A 15,394-nucleotide genomic window follows, 5' to 3' on the forward strand; every position below is an offset into this window, starting at 1 on the left:
TTGTGAATTCTGTACATTTTAAACCGAAAGTATCACACAGTAGTGATGCCAGATACTTGGTATGTTATGATAATTAACATCCAACAATATTTTTTTCAAAGTTAGATATACTCTCTGTGTCACATGACGGGGCAGTGGTTTTTTTGTTTTGTTTTCCTTTTTAATGATTTCTAGAAATTGCTGTTTCTTCAGCCTCAAAGCTATAGGCAGAAGGTACTGATCCAAACACAGATAACTAACCAAATCTGTTTTCTTCTAGAAATGTTTATTATGGACATTCTGTAAAATTTTATAAAATCTATTAATACAACTCTTATGACTTACTACTTTAGAATTTATCAATATTTATTTCTAAATTCACTTGTGCACTTTCTTTTTTAAAAAAATTTTAGCCCTATTTATACTAACTATTGACTCAGTAAATATTATCTATCTCCCTCTTTTGACTAAAGTACTATTAGTGTTGGAAAAAAGGAAAAGATTGCAGTCATGTAGGTCTCTATTTCCATCATTTGTTATTATCAGACCTGGATAGCATGATTTTGTGGTTTCTATCCCGTGTAGTTGAGGGGATTGGGTAATAATAAATAATAATTAACAGTAATAATGGCTCACATTTACTGTTTATCATGTACCGAGCAGTGTTTTAAGTTATTTTATATGTATTTTTTCAGGTAGCTTGCACAACAATTCTATGGGGTGGTTGCTGTTACTATCCTCATTTTACAGAAAAGGAAACTGTAAGGCACAGAAAGGGCTAAGTATTTTGTACAGTGTCATTGAGCTAGTAAATGGTAGAGCTGGTATTTAAAACCAAGCACTCTACTTCCAGAGCCCATAGTCTTAACTTCTCTTCCATCCTTTGAAAACGAGAGAAGAGGCCGGGTGCAGTGGCTTATGGCTGTAATCCCAGCACTTTGCGAGGCTGAGGCAGGTGGATCACAAGGTCAGGAGTTCAAGACAAGCCTGGCCAAGATGGTGAAACCCCATCTCTACTAAAAATACAAAAATTAGTCAGGTGCAGTGGCAGGCGCCTGTAATCCCAGCTACTCAGGAGGCTGAGGGAGGAGAATCGCTTGAACCCAGAACCCAAGGGGCAGAGGTTGCGATAAGCTGAGGTCCGCAACAGCACTCCAGCTTAGGCAACAGAGTGAGACTATGTCCCCCCACCAAAAAAAAAAAAAAAAAAAGAGGAGAGGAGAAATGCAACATGTCACTCGACATTTTTCTGTGAAATGTGTTCCACAGTTGCATATTCAATATTCACAAAAAAATCCAGGCAGACATTTTAACACCATCTTCTTGTAAGTTTTAGGTAGATAGGCCATCCTGGAGCTTTAACTGTTCTTCACCCTGACTATAATAAGGCCTGGGTTTTTGTTGTTGTTATTGTTTAATGTCATTATAAAATACACTATTATGCCTGTTTATTTAATTGTAGTGTTGGTAACATCAGCAAAATACTATTGCATTGTCTTACCTCTTATGATGACAGGGCTATCTATAAATAATTGATTTATAAAAATAAGAGATTACTTTGTTTTACGATAGAATGTACCTTTTCAGTCTTGAAACATATTAGTAATTAGACATTTCTGGTAATTTGGCTTGTTTCTCCTGACATACATGTTGGTAACCCTAATGAGTAAAGTGGTGTTTATTGCCAATAACTCCTTCACATCTTTAACTGGCAAGAATTTTCATTAAACTCATATCTGTAAAGTTGGTAAGACTGCATGCATATAACATTTCTAAAGCTGGAAGGGTTTTAGAAAGATAATGGGGATTGGCCGGGCCCAGTGGCTCAGGCCTGTAATCCCAGCACTTTAGGCCAAGGTGGGCAGATCACGAGTCAAGAGATCGAGACCATTCTGGCCAACATGGTGAAACCCCGTCTCTACTAAAAATACAAAAAACAGCCGGGCATGGTGGCACATGCATGTGGTCCCAGCTACTCGGGAAGCTGAGGCAGAAGAATCGCTTGAACCCAGGAAGTGGAGGTGGCAGTGAGCCGAGATTGTGCCACTGCACTCCAGCCTAGCGACAGAGCAAGACTCCGTCTCCAAAAAAAAAATAAAAATAAAAAAATAAAGGTAATGGAAATTAAAGGGTGGCCATGATTATGTTGGAAATACCTTGCAAAGGCACTTATTCTCAAAAAAAGTTTAGATAGCTTTCTTTCTATAAAATTGAAGATTATTTGCACCTCAAGTGATACTCTGAGATGTATTTAACAGTATTCAGTTCAGCACTTATGGCAACTATTGTGTTTTAAACTGAAATATTCCAGTAATCTGAACTGCTTTATGGTTATGCTTCAAACACAGTTTGTGCACCTAGAATAGCTTTCACTTGATCTTGTAAAGAACAAAAGACTTTTGAGTTGGGAGATTGCAAATTTGCACATTTTAAAACTAGAGTTTTACTTAATTTAATCTCTGCCCAATACCTGGAAAATAGGGATATTAAGTAATCCAAAGATGAGCATTGAATATCAGTTAAATCAGTAGTTATCAAACTTTTTGATATAAGAACTGCTTTTATACTCTTAAAAATTAAGGATTCCCTAAAGAGCTTTTGTTTATAGCTTTTGCTTTGTTTTAGGTTATATCTATTGATATTTACCAATATCAGTAAATTTACTGAAAAAATTTTTTCTGCCATTTACTGAAAAAAATTTTAAAGTATTATGTTTTAACAGTAGTAAAGCCATCTTATGTTAACATAAATTGTATTTTTGTGAAAGTAACTCTCCCTCGACAAAAAAAATGAAAAGAGTGGCATCAGTTTACATTTCTGCAAATCGTTTTAGCATCTGGCCTACTATATAGACAACCAATTTTTTTTTCTTTTTCTTTTTTGTTTCGTTTTGCTTTGAACCTTGAGAAGCTAGACAGCTGATTTTCATATCTGCTCCTGAATTCAGTTTGTTCAAAATGTTCTTTTGGTTGAATTATATAGAGGAAATCCAGCTTTACACAGATAGGCAATTGAAAAAGGGAGGATTTTAATAGACTTTTCAAAAAATTGTGGCTATTCTCTAATACTACATTAAAACTTGACAAGTGGTAGTTTCAAAAGTTAGTTGCAATGTAGAATCTGAAACCATAGTAGTGAACTTTTTATACTTTGCTACTTTAAAATCTGTTAATATGTTTTACACTTTGAATGAGTCTTTTAACCAAGCATAATTTTGAAACATCATACATGGGTCATTTGGAACATGCAGGTTCACTGAGTTATGCAGACCTTTCAAATGTAACATATTTTGTTATACAGTGTTAAAAACTCTCATTTATTAATATCACCACTGATTTCATCAGAAAAGTCTTTAATAATTGGGAGACTGTCAAGCTTACGGTGGCAGATAAAAGTTTTATAAAAATTTTTTTTGCTTGAAAGCTTAATTTTTATCATTGGCCTATCACAGGATTTCTCAACCTCAACACTGTTGTTTTCGACCAGATTATTCTTTGTTGTGAGGGGCTTCCTATACATTGTAGGGTGTTTACCAGCATCTCTTACTTCTGCCTGGTCGCATTCCCCACACCTCAGCTGTGAGAACCAAAATTGTCTTCAAACATTGCCAAATATCACCTGAGGGTTAGAATAGCTCCCATCTGAGAACCCCTGAGGTATCAATACTGTCAGATGTTCTTTCAAGTGACAGGCACAATTTATTCATTTTGAGAAAATATCACCAAATACTCAAATTTGAATAGCCATAGTTGGGGATATGGTTGATATATAAAGTTTTTGTTTCTCATTTCTTTTTATGAGCTACAAAATTTGGCACAAATAATAAAACTACTTTTTAGAAAATGGCCTAGGCTAGCAAATCTAAGTCAGACCATCTAAAAAATTTCAGAAATAAAGTCAAATGCCTCATGAAAATATTTTATTTCCTCTGCCTTCATCTCCATTACAGCTATGCCTTTAATATCCCTGTAAATCCACAAAGTGCAGTCTTTTCAGCAGTCATTTACAAGTCCAAGTGGTTTATATAGCACTATTCTATATGCTCTAGAAGACACAAATGCTACTGCATGATCCCTTCAGGAAGTTTTCACTGTAGTTGGAAAGACAGAACATAATACATAACACATTTAAAAAGCACATGAAGCAAGTTATATAGATAAAGGTATAGACAGACAGATCAACCTATCCTAAGATTCTAAACCATATCCTCAGAGCTGCCTGTTACAAGGTAGTATGTGATTAATTTATATGACTCCAAAGAAAATAAGAGTGTCTCATCCCACCTACTCTCATTCATTTATTTAATAATTTACCACATTAGATATTTGATAGGTGAGACTTGGATTTATGGCTTACCTGTGCTGCTTTGTCTTTGTTCTAGACCTTTGATGAATGTGTAGCAGAGGGTGGCTCAGACTGTGCTCCAGAGAAGCTCTGGCTTCAAATCCCATTCTTCTGTGGCCATAGCTCCGAATGCTGGTAGGGAGATAAAGTTGACTCAAATTTGATTATCGTCCTTATTATCTCTATAATCTGTGTTTCATTTCACAAGGGCTAGATTTAGGGAAATCGGTCAAAGACTAGACTCAAAATAACGTGTTATTGAGTAATATGTACTTTTGCAGTTACTTTTAAATGCATTTAAAAGATTCCTCATGTAGAGTAATATCCTAATATCCTCGCATTGTTTTCTCAGATGCTGGCTTTTAATATTTCTTGTTTTTGGTGTTATGTTTTGCTGTATTCCAGTGAAGCTCTTAATTAGAGACCAGAGGCATCATAAATCTAATTTTGTTCCAAGCTTACTGTTTTAGCTATTCATGTTAAATTAAGAAGAGGCTTAGTGGGTTAAAATTCACCTGGTTTTCCTGTTAAACTGATTTTGACTTTAAGAGAAACCAAAGTTATGGTTGTGGTTTAGTTTGCTAGTAAATACCAAGTGGAAAATAATGATACTTTAATAAAAAAATTTATTTCCTCAGAATGTGCTGTTTTCGTTTTTAAAAATATTTTTACATATTTATTTGTTCCATTCAATCATTTTAATAGGAAAAATAGGAGAAAGAAGGAACATAGTCAAAGTTTCTTCCTTAAACCATATTGAGAAATACAAGGAATTTCTTCATTATTTGAGGTATATCATCAAATTGTTGTGGAGTTTAAGGTCCTACTCAATAGATTGCAACAAAGCCTCATAATAGTACAAGAATTGGAAGCCTGTAAAGAGTGCCTTCTCAATTTTTAATCATTTCTTTAGAACAGGGATTGGCAAACTATGGGTTGTAACCTGCAGACCCAATTTAACCCATCACCTGTTTTATTTTGTATTTTTTGAGACAGAGTCTTGCTCTATTGGCTAGGCTGGAGTGCAGGGGCGCTATCTCGGCTCACTGCAACCTCTGGCCTCCTGGATTCAAACTATCCTCCTGCCTCAGCCTCCCGAGCAGCTGGGACTGTGGGTGCCCGCCACCACACCTGGCTAATTTTTGTATTTTTAGTAGAGATAGGCTTTCACCATGCTGGCCAGGCTGGTCTCAAACTCCTGACCTCAAGTGATCCACCTGCCTCAGCCTACCAAAGTGCTGGAATTACAGGCGTGAGTCACCGTGCCCAGCTGCATCACCTGTTCTATAAAGTTTTATTGGAACACAACCACATACATTTTTTACTTATTGCTTGTGGCCATTTTCACACGTCAACAGCAGAGTTGAGTAATTGTAACCTAAACCCTGTGTATTAGCTGTGCTTACATTACTATAAAGGACTACTGGAGTCTGGGTAATTTATGAAGAAAAGAGGTTTAATTTGCTCACTGTTCTCCAGGATGTATAAGCATGGCACCACCAAGGGCCTCAGGAAGCTTATAATCATGGCAGAAGGTAAAGCAGGTGGGAGCAAGAGAGTGGGCAGTAGGAGCAGATTGGGGGTGTGGTTCCCAGACTTTCAAACAACCAGATCTTGTGTGAACTGAGCGAGAACTTAGTTATCACCAAGGGGTTGGCACTAAACCATTCATGACAGATCTGCTCCCATGATCCAATCAGGGATCTAATCCTACCAGGCCCTACCTCCAGCATTGGGAATCACGTTTCAACATGAGATTTGGAGGGAACAAACATCCAAACCATATTCTGCCTCTAGCTCACCAAATCTTATGTCTTTCTCATATTTCAAAATACATTTATCCCTTCGCATTAGTCCCAAAGTCTTATTCCAGCATTAACTCAAAAGTCCCAAGTCCAAAATGTCATCTGGAAATGAGCTGCTTCAACCCATAAGCCTGTAAGCCTGTGAGTTAAAAAAAAAAAAAAGAAAGTTATTTATTCTGAAGATACAATGGTGGTAGGCATTGGATAAATATTCCCATTCCAAAAGGGAGAGATTGGCCAAAAGAAAGGTGCAGTAGGCCCCACACAAGTCTGAAATCCAGCAGGGCAGTCATTAAATCTTAAAACTCCAACATAATCTTTGACTTCATCTCCTGCATCCTGGTGCAGTGTGTGGGCTCCCAAGGCCTTGAGCAGCCCTCCCCCATGGTTTTGTAGGGTACAGCCCACTTGGCTGCTCTCATGGGTTGGAATTCAGCCAAGTTCTTTGCTAAGGTATAACAGGAACAACCTTTACTCCAGTTCCCAATAACTTCATTTCCCTCTGAGACCTCATCAGCCTGGACTTTACTGTCCATATTTCTGTCAGCATTTTTGTCACAATCATTAAACTTGTCTCTAAGAAATTTCAAAGTTTCCCTCTTCTGAGTCCTCCAACTCTTCCAACCTCTGCCCATTACCCAGTTCCAAAGCCACTTTTCCATTTTCAGCTATCTTTATAGCAATACCCCACTCCCTAGTAACAATTTCCTCTATTAGGCCATTCTTACATTACTATGAAGGAATACCTGAGGAAGGTACACCTTGGCTGATGGTTCTGCAGGCTGTATAAGCATGGCATCAACATCCATTTGGCTTCTGATGCAGGCCTCAGGAAACTTACAGTCATGGCAGAAGGTGAAGTGGGAGCAGGCATATCACATGGCAGGAATGGGAGCAAGAGAATGAAAGGAGAGGTCCCAGTCTTTTAAATAAATAGATACCTCATGAACTAACTGAGTCAAGAACTCAGTTATCTCCAAGGGAATGGTGCTAAACCATTTACAAGGGACCCACTCCCATGATCCACTTACCTCTCACCAGGCCCAACCTCCCACACTGAGAATCACATTTCAGAATGAGAGTTAGAGGGAACAAATATCCAAACCATATCACTATGTAGTTTGCAAAACCTAAAATATTTATCCTCTGGCTTTTTAATAGAAAAAGTTTGCCAATTCCTGTCTTAGAACAATAAAGACTATTGCTCTATTGGGCATTTTTTGAGGAGATGTTAATTGAATTTCTTTAGTGTGTTTCATAGACTAACAGAACTGGGAGGGTCCTTAGAAACCAATTAATCACATCTTCCCTCCCCCTTTTTAAAAATAGTTGGGGAAAACAAAATTGAGAAAGGTAAAGCCACCAGCTCAAGATCATACTACCACTTAAAGGCAGAACTAGAGTTTGGATTAAGGAATATTCATGCTAAAAAGAACCCAAAAATACAGTTTATTTTGGCCAAATTTGTGTTAATAGCATTAGCTAACAATGTAAATGAAAATAAAAATAAAAGATTCTTAGCGGAATGATTTCTTATCAATTTTCTGTTCCTCAGAAATTTCAGAAAATATAATAGCTCACAAAAACTCTAAACTCACAAAATAAGCAGTAAACAAATTATTTACACCTTAATAGAGAGCTCTTAAATGAACAGAATTTAGAGTAGTTTAAAAAAGTTAAATACACACTAAATCATATGGTAGGGATATATGTTTTATATCTATATACATTTTTAAAGTGCCCTTAAACTAAATTCTTCAGGTTAAGAGTCCTCTGGTAAACTCTGAATTAGCACTGCATAGTTGAGCAGAAACGAGATGGAAGCAAAGGAAATTAGAAACAGGTGTGCCTCCCACAGGATGTAATAAAAGGGCATTGAGGCTTTGGATATACATGTGTTTATTTTCTCTGTAATATATGGTGTCAAAGGCACCAAAAATACTCAGCAGATTTCACAAGCAGGCTTTTAATTCCTTTTCTTTGGTTTCAGGAATGTGGGAAGCAGGTGGGCTATGGATCAAGCCAAGTATAACCTAATTAATGAATATTTTCTGGTGGGAGTTACTGAAGAGCTTGAAGATTTTATCATGTTATTGGAGGCAGCATTGCCCCGGTTTTTCAGGGGTGCTACTGAACTCTATCGCACAGGTATATAAAGGAAGGGTTTCTTTTTAAAGCTTTTTTTGGTTTCTTTTTTTATTTGCAACTTGTAAAATATATATGACTTGAAGTTTCTTCAGTGAAACACACCAGATAGCTCTAGAAAGGGAGGTATCTTGTCTGTTTCTGCTCAGTATTTTCAATTGAATAACTGAATTAGGTGAAAATTAGAAGGCACTGTTGAAATAGTGGAATGATATGAACTACAGAACCAGCCTTAGAAATGTATAGTATTCAGTAATGCCAGATGTCAAACATTAGGCCTGTGATTTGGTCCTGCCTACCACCAGTTTGAAGTAGAAGTGGGATAGTGCAACTGAATCACACTGATACAGTCATCATGTGCAACATCTATTATAGTATGCCTAAGCCATGCTTTAGTAGCCTGAGCTGTATTACATATCTGAAAGTGATAAGCTAATTGTGTTTGTTTGTTTGTTTGTTTTTGCTGTTTGATAAGATGCAGTCATAGGAACTCTTTTCCTTGAGTATGCATATGCCCAAGCTTCTAACACATAACTTTAGAGAATACAGGTTATGAGAAAGTAGAATTCAGTTTGGCAATAGATATTTTGTCAAAAATCAGCTAGTCTCAGAGAAACAAGCACTTGACGATATAGTGTGTGAGGTGACAGCCTACACTTTACTGTGTGCCAATCCTTACATTTGCTATTTGACGTTTCATTAAGTCTTTAATAGGTTGAGGATTTACATTCTAAAGGACTAAATCATGGCTCTAGTATGATCAAGGCTCCATTTTTACCTTAATTATATAAGACAGTTTGTTACCTGTTCTTCAGCGTGTCATATTAACTTAAGCACCTCTGCAAATAAGGAGGAATTGATCTTTTGTGTGTTCTCCAAGAATTATTTAACTTTCCTTTTTTTGTTTTCCCCTTTGTAAGTAGGAAAGAAATCTCATCTTAGGAAAACCACAGAGAAGAAACTCCCCACTAAACAAACCATTGCAAAACTACAGCAATCTGATATTTGGAAAATGGAGAATGAGTTCTATGAATTTGCACTAGAGCAGTTCCAATTCATCAGAGCCCATGCTGTTCGAGAAAAAGATGGAGACCTCTACATCCTCGCACAAAACTTTTTCTATGAAAAGATTTACCCGAAGTCGAACTGAGTATAAGGTGTGACTATTGGATTCTTGAACTAAAATTTGACCCTGTCTTCACCTTTCTTCTCAGCTCCACAGTCTGGATTGCTGACAGTAGGTGTATATGACAATTTGTATCGAGCCAAATTAGGAAAAAGTAACGTCAAGGAAGTAGATACTGGCTGGTATGTCAGTGTTCTAAGTTTCAGGCATTTTTATTTTTCCTGGCTAAACTTCAGTGAAAGTTATAACCTCCTGCCTGGGGGAATATATACATCACCTAAAATGAACTCATGGCAGGTCTAATCAAAAGGCTAAATACAATTTCAGAAAAGGTTCTGATACTGTTGTTTTTGATAAACCATTTTTTCAACTAACCATGAATGAAGATGAGTCCATTTGCCTCTTCTGCCTTCACTGAGGGTTTGGGTTATACTCCTCTACTGAATAGTGTTAATAACTGCTTGGCAGTATGTACTTTGTTTTTGTGAGTCATGTCTCATGAAATTTATTGGAATGTTTAATCATATTTGCTAAGAAATGTTTCTGCTGTAGTTGAATTTGGCCATATTTATGTAGGTGGTTTTAATTTTTTAAATCATGATTAGTGTTAAAAATCAATTTAAATCATGACTAATATGGTAAAAAGATAAAGGGTCAAAGCAGTATTTCTCATTCCTGTCTCCTCAATAGCTAATATTGAGAAGATACTTCAGAGAATACTAAGATTGTCTGAAGTTTTAGTTAAGATTTCCACACATTAATATCAAAAAAGTAAGTTTAGTATTTGTTTCTCCATGGGTTATTTGTAAAGCTGTAAACTGAGATATTGGTGACTCCGTATTATGACTCCGTTAGTGAGCTGTGGTATGGGTAGGATTTTCCTACTTCTTCTGTACTTTTACCTGTAGACTATTTTTACTAAGGTGCTTTATAATGTGTTTTAAAGCATTGCATTTACAAAAAAGGAAAATGCTGTAAATATTGCATATTTTATGTATTTGGACCAAAAGATTACAAGTAATTAGACAAAAGTGGTTTTGCACCAATTTTATGTCAAGTAAAACCATCAGACCTACTGTTCTTATATTTCTCATTTAACTTTACTGTTAAGACATCACTGAAATGAACTTCAATAAGCTTTCAGTTTTGATACACAGTTCATTATTCATAACTTGAGGCAGTAATTACCGTGGAAAGAGTACTGGACAAGGAGTCAAAAAACGATTTCAGGTTCTAGCTCTACCACTTAACAGCTGTGTGATCTTGGGCAAGTCACTTAACCTCTCTTTGCCTCAATTTCCTCATCTTGAAATGAGGATAATAATACCTGCTGTACCTACCTCACAGGGCTGTTGTGAGGATTAAATGAGATGGCATGTGAAAGCACTTTGAAAATTGTAAAGCGCTATATAAATGTAAGGTGTTACTATAGAAACATCTTTAACATATAGTTTCATACCATTCATTTTTTAACAAAGAAAGGGAAAAGTCTGCTTGTAAGCTGGTTGAAAAGTTAATCTTGATATAAATTTGTGTTTGATAAATATCTTCTCAGTGTTTTATCTTCCATGTTTCAACAACTCTTGAAATATGAAACACCTGTGAACTCTTAAAGCTTCATGAACAGCTGCTTAAGTTCAGGAAGTTCCCTGTTAGAAATAGGCTTTGTTAGCTGACTAGGGTCTGGGAAACTTTGCTCTTCAAATTTGAAAGATGTTTCTATTTTTATTTAACATTACCATTCAGAAATGGTAGCTGTTTTATACCTACGGTTTAAGTAAATATTTCTGAACAAGGCTTCACCAGACTGTAAGCATTTTAGGTAGATTGCCTTAAAGGTTATTAATTGTGTAGGACGGCATGAGGGAACACTTCTTATGAGAAAACATTTATTAAAAAAAACTAAAGAAAAACTAAAAGAATGACAGAATCATCTTAGTATCCTTTCCTCACAATGATATAAAAATTTTAAGAACACAGCCAGGCTTTTTAAATTTGGCTTTTTTCTTTCTTTTTTCAAATTGACTTTTATAGGTATTTCCTGAAAATGTATATAAATTATTTCCTTGCCCAAAAGTAAAGCACCACTTCAAGGTGGGATTTGACATTCCTTGCTAATGAACAAACCCCAGTGTGTAAGTTATTCTTGCACCACATACTCAAATCTTCTTGAGGTGCATTAACTGTCTTAGGTAACTAGAGCAGTACTTGGTGAACTAGATCAGGATGTCAGTAAACTTTTTCTGTGGAAGAGCCAGGGAGTAAATATTTTAGGCTTTGCAGGCCATAGGGTCTCTGTCACAGGTAGTCAACCCTGCCGGTGTACTGCAATAGCAGCCATAGACAGTATGTAAACAAATGAGCACAGTTATGTTCCAATAAAACTTTATTTACAAAAAGAGATGACATGCCAGATACAGACCATGGGCTACCAACCATTGCACTGGCTAAATCATTACTTACATATGGAGAAATCATCTTTGTATCTGTACTCTAGAGGCCTAAAAGAGTTTATATACTTCTAAAAGCTCCTAACTTATATCCAAAGAATTGCTTTCTGATTCATATAGTCTCTCCCACAGATTCATAAACTTTTATGATTATATTGTTTCCAGGTGGGCATGTTTTCTTTCCCAGTTCAACAGTTCAGAATAGGGGCATTTATTTTATCATATTTTAGGGTGGGTTAGGAGTATCCTTTCTGGAGACTGAGAAAGGGGTGAATTTAATTCCATCAGGTCCAGCACAGTACTAGGAGTCATAATACTTTATAATCAATTAAATAAATAGAACCACTGAGATAATAATGTATTTTTTTAACGTGGCAAATGTGGTTTTCTTTTTTCAGCCTTTGCGCTTTTTCAGTATTTTGACCATAGGGAGATAATTTTTTTATAATATAAAAGTAAATTAACCACTTGGAATTTTAAAGATAATGCTATGTGTGTATGTGAAAAAAATATATATGTTTATGTCCTAAAAGAGGAAAAGATACCTTTCTGTTCAACTTGTATCAACTCCTGTTTTCTAATTGCTGTGAAATGGCAACTGTTGATAAATTATTGTGATTGTTTTAAAATACAATGGGAAGTAAAATATATTTTGATTTTACCCAGCTTTAATCTGTAAAGTAGCACTTAAATATATCTGATAGCAACACTTAAGATACTGCATGAGGATTACTTTTCTATCATCCATACGCATTTGTGCAACTTCAAACATATTGGGTGCTTCTGAATTCCTGATGATTGGATTTAAACTGTTGAAAATTAGACAATTTAAACTTACTGATTTTTATAATTTTATTTCTAATCTTAAAATTTGGTTAATGCCTATAATTTGAAGCCTGTTCCTTTTTCTCAATATATGTCCTATTGGAAATTCCTAAAATTGTTGGTGCGATCAGTGATTTACAAACAGTATTTTGATATTGCAGATGATTTGCTTACTGTATTTGCATAGTTAGAAAGAAAATAGTTGGTGGACAATGATTCTCTCTTTTTTAATAAAATCAGATAATTCTAAAAGCACTGGAGAATTCAACTAAAGGCTGGTTCCCAAATGCATAGCTGGCATTTTAATTTAAATTCAAATCTACATAGAGAGCATCTGTGTAAATCATCTAACTGGATTTTCCCATTGGTCATTCCCAAACACACCTATGGTCCTAGAGTCATTATGAGAAGCACCCTTTAACCTTTTATGAAGTTCGCCTTGAAGAGGCCCAGGTGCATCTCCTTTATGATTTGAGTTGGACTCTTCATAAATTAACATTGTTTACTTTCAGAGAAAGCAGGGAAGTGGCTGTTAGGTTTTCGCATTCGTTTATCCTATGCAAAGTTGCTGTATGATGCCAACTAAACTGCTCTTTTGGCAGCCTTCTGAGGAGAAAAGCAACCCTGTTTCAAATTCACTGCCAATTCAGCTCCTCTGGAGTGGAGCTTACTTTCTGATTTCTTGGAGCAGGAATTTTAGAGATCAAAATGAGTGATCATTTAGTCAGATTTATCCTATAATTTCATGCAGCTTTGTAGCCTTTGCACTACTGTTTATAAGATGGACCCTGATGGTGATAAACTCTTTAAAATGTATTACTGGTAAGCCTGTGTTGAGATGTATTGATGCTGTCTGTATCATTTTTTAGACAGTTTTTGTAGCTTTCTATTCAGAGTCAGGTATGTGAGCATCTCTGAAGCAGTGTTCAGTGTAATTTTGGGAAACATGGATTGTGTATTTTGGCTTTTATTTTATATATACACAGATAGCTCAACAGTGCCTTTTTTTTCCCCTCATAGTCCTGTTGGAAGATTCTCACTACTTTCTCTCTTCTCTTTTCCTGCCCTCCCCAACCCCATTCAGTTGATTCATTTATGCAGTACTGTTTCCAACTTGAAACCATTTTGTCACATCTGTTGGAGAGATAATCACTCCTTTTCCTTAACATTCTGCCAGCTTTCTGTTGTTGAAGTGTTTCAGTTGACTACCTGATGCAAAAGCTATAAAATAAACACTTAGTGGGAAGGGGAAAAATGGTTTGGTGTCCTGTTTTAATATTTTCTTTTGTAGCCTTGACACTGATGGACATTTTCCAAGCTGACTCAGTGTTCAGTATCAGCCCTCAGTGTTGCCATCAGAAAAGCAGGCATCATCATTGGTTTCTAATGATTTTATGGCTTATTTGTGACAATATTTTATATGAACTGACATGCTTCTGCTGCTTTGTACTTCATTACTGCCAATAAAATTTCAGATACAAAACTTACAAAGTATATACTTAATTAGAAGAAAAAAAATAGAGAAAGGGCTATTAGAATAAAAAATATTTGAAAGTAACTTAATCTAATATTTATGGCACAGTTTGGACATGTCCATAATGTTTCTTTAAGAACACACATTTCTAATTTTTTTTTCCCTTAAAGAAGAAAGTCTCAATTTGATTGATTTTCAATTTCTAGCCACTGACTCATTGTTTTGAGCAATGCTTGATTGATTGTATTTATATGATATGATATTGGGTTGATAAAATGCCAGTTCAGTGATGAATTTTCTTAACAGTATTTGGTTTGCACTTGCAGTGACAGAACAAAGAGCATGGGTGTGAGAGATGTGCATTTAGCACTGTGATGTCAGTAAATGGAGATAACAGAATTGTTGTAAAGGTCGGGCATGATATATGCAAAGTACTGGCCAGGGTAGACTAATAACTGATGGCATTTATATGCTATGCTGGAATATTGTTACCAAGCTGATGTGCCCTTCTCACCCTGCAAAATACTAGTTTTGTCATTTCATAAATGATATTTTTATAAATATTTTTAAATGACTGTACTTTTTACTGATTATCTTAATATTGCCTCATTTATGTACCTGTAGCATAGATACTCCTGGTTCTGATTCTTGCTGCCCTTTCCACATACAGTCACTCATTTGTACAGATTAAAGGGGGGAAATGCTGACTGTTCTAAAGAAGATAGGACTTGCTTATTCCAGAAGTGACTTGAGTTTATATCTTAGTATATTTGAACAGTAAAGACTGCTAAATAGCACACATAAAAAACTCAGCATCCCGGGAGTGAAATGATTTGCAATCCTTGAACAGAAAGGAAGCTATCCATACTCTGTGAGCAAAGAGGATACTTGCTTTAGAGATATTAATTAGGTGATCATCTTAGAATTCCAGGATTTCAGGATATCTGAAAAATGAACTTAGTGTGCAAAGATTGTTGCCTACACCTGCATATACTTTTATGATCACCAGCTATTTTTAAAGCAGGAGTTGAACTTTCTGAATTTCCTTCCAGTAGTAACAAGTACAAAATTGCTAGTCCCAAATCTCTGTCCAACTGTTCCCTTTGTCTGAAGGAATGTCCCCAACCCCTTACCTTACCTTGGCTTCCTTACTTTCTTTCTCTCCTTTGTTACTACAGAGCATAGATGTGGCAAGTTGCAACAAAACAAAAAAATAACAAACAGTATCATAACAAAACTGATTCAA

At 35.8% G+C, this 15,394-nt stretch overlaps 1 protein-coding gene across 2 annotated transcripts in view; it reads left to right on the forward strand.

The window, feature by feature from the left end:
- HS2ST1 (heparan sulfate 2-O-sulfotransferase 1) overlaps window positions 1-14,711 on the forward strand; it is a 189,282-nt gene extending 174,571 nt beyond the window's left edge. Inside the window, exons 5-7 of one of the 2 annotated variants that reach the window (XM_017499873.2) lie at window positions 4,361-4,458; window positions 8,119-8,276; window positions 9,197-14,190. In XM_017499873.2, coding sequence (XP_017355362.1) covers window positions 4,361-4,458; window positions 8,119-8,276; window positions 9,197-9,423 — 483 coding nt within the window. In that variant the 3' untranslated portion in view covers window positions 9,424-14,190. Of the gene's footprint in view, window positions 1-4,360; window positions 4,459-8,118; window positions 8,277-9,193 lie in introns of both variants that reach the window. The other variant, XM_017499872.2, reaches the window with a different exon arrangement.
- The last annotated feature ends 683 nt before the right edge of the window (window positions 14,712-15,394 follow it).

The sequence above is a fragment of the Cebus imitator genome, unplaced genomic scaffold (assembly GCF_001604975.1).
Source record: "Cebus imitator isolate Cc_AM_T3 unplaced genomic scaffold, Cebus_imitator-1.0 Scaffold261, whole genome shotgun sequence".
In the NCBI taxonomy this organism is placed as follows: Eukaryota; Metazoa; Chordata; class Mammalia; order Primates; family Cebidae; genus Cebus; species Cebus imitator.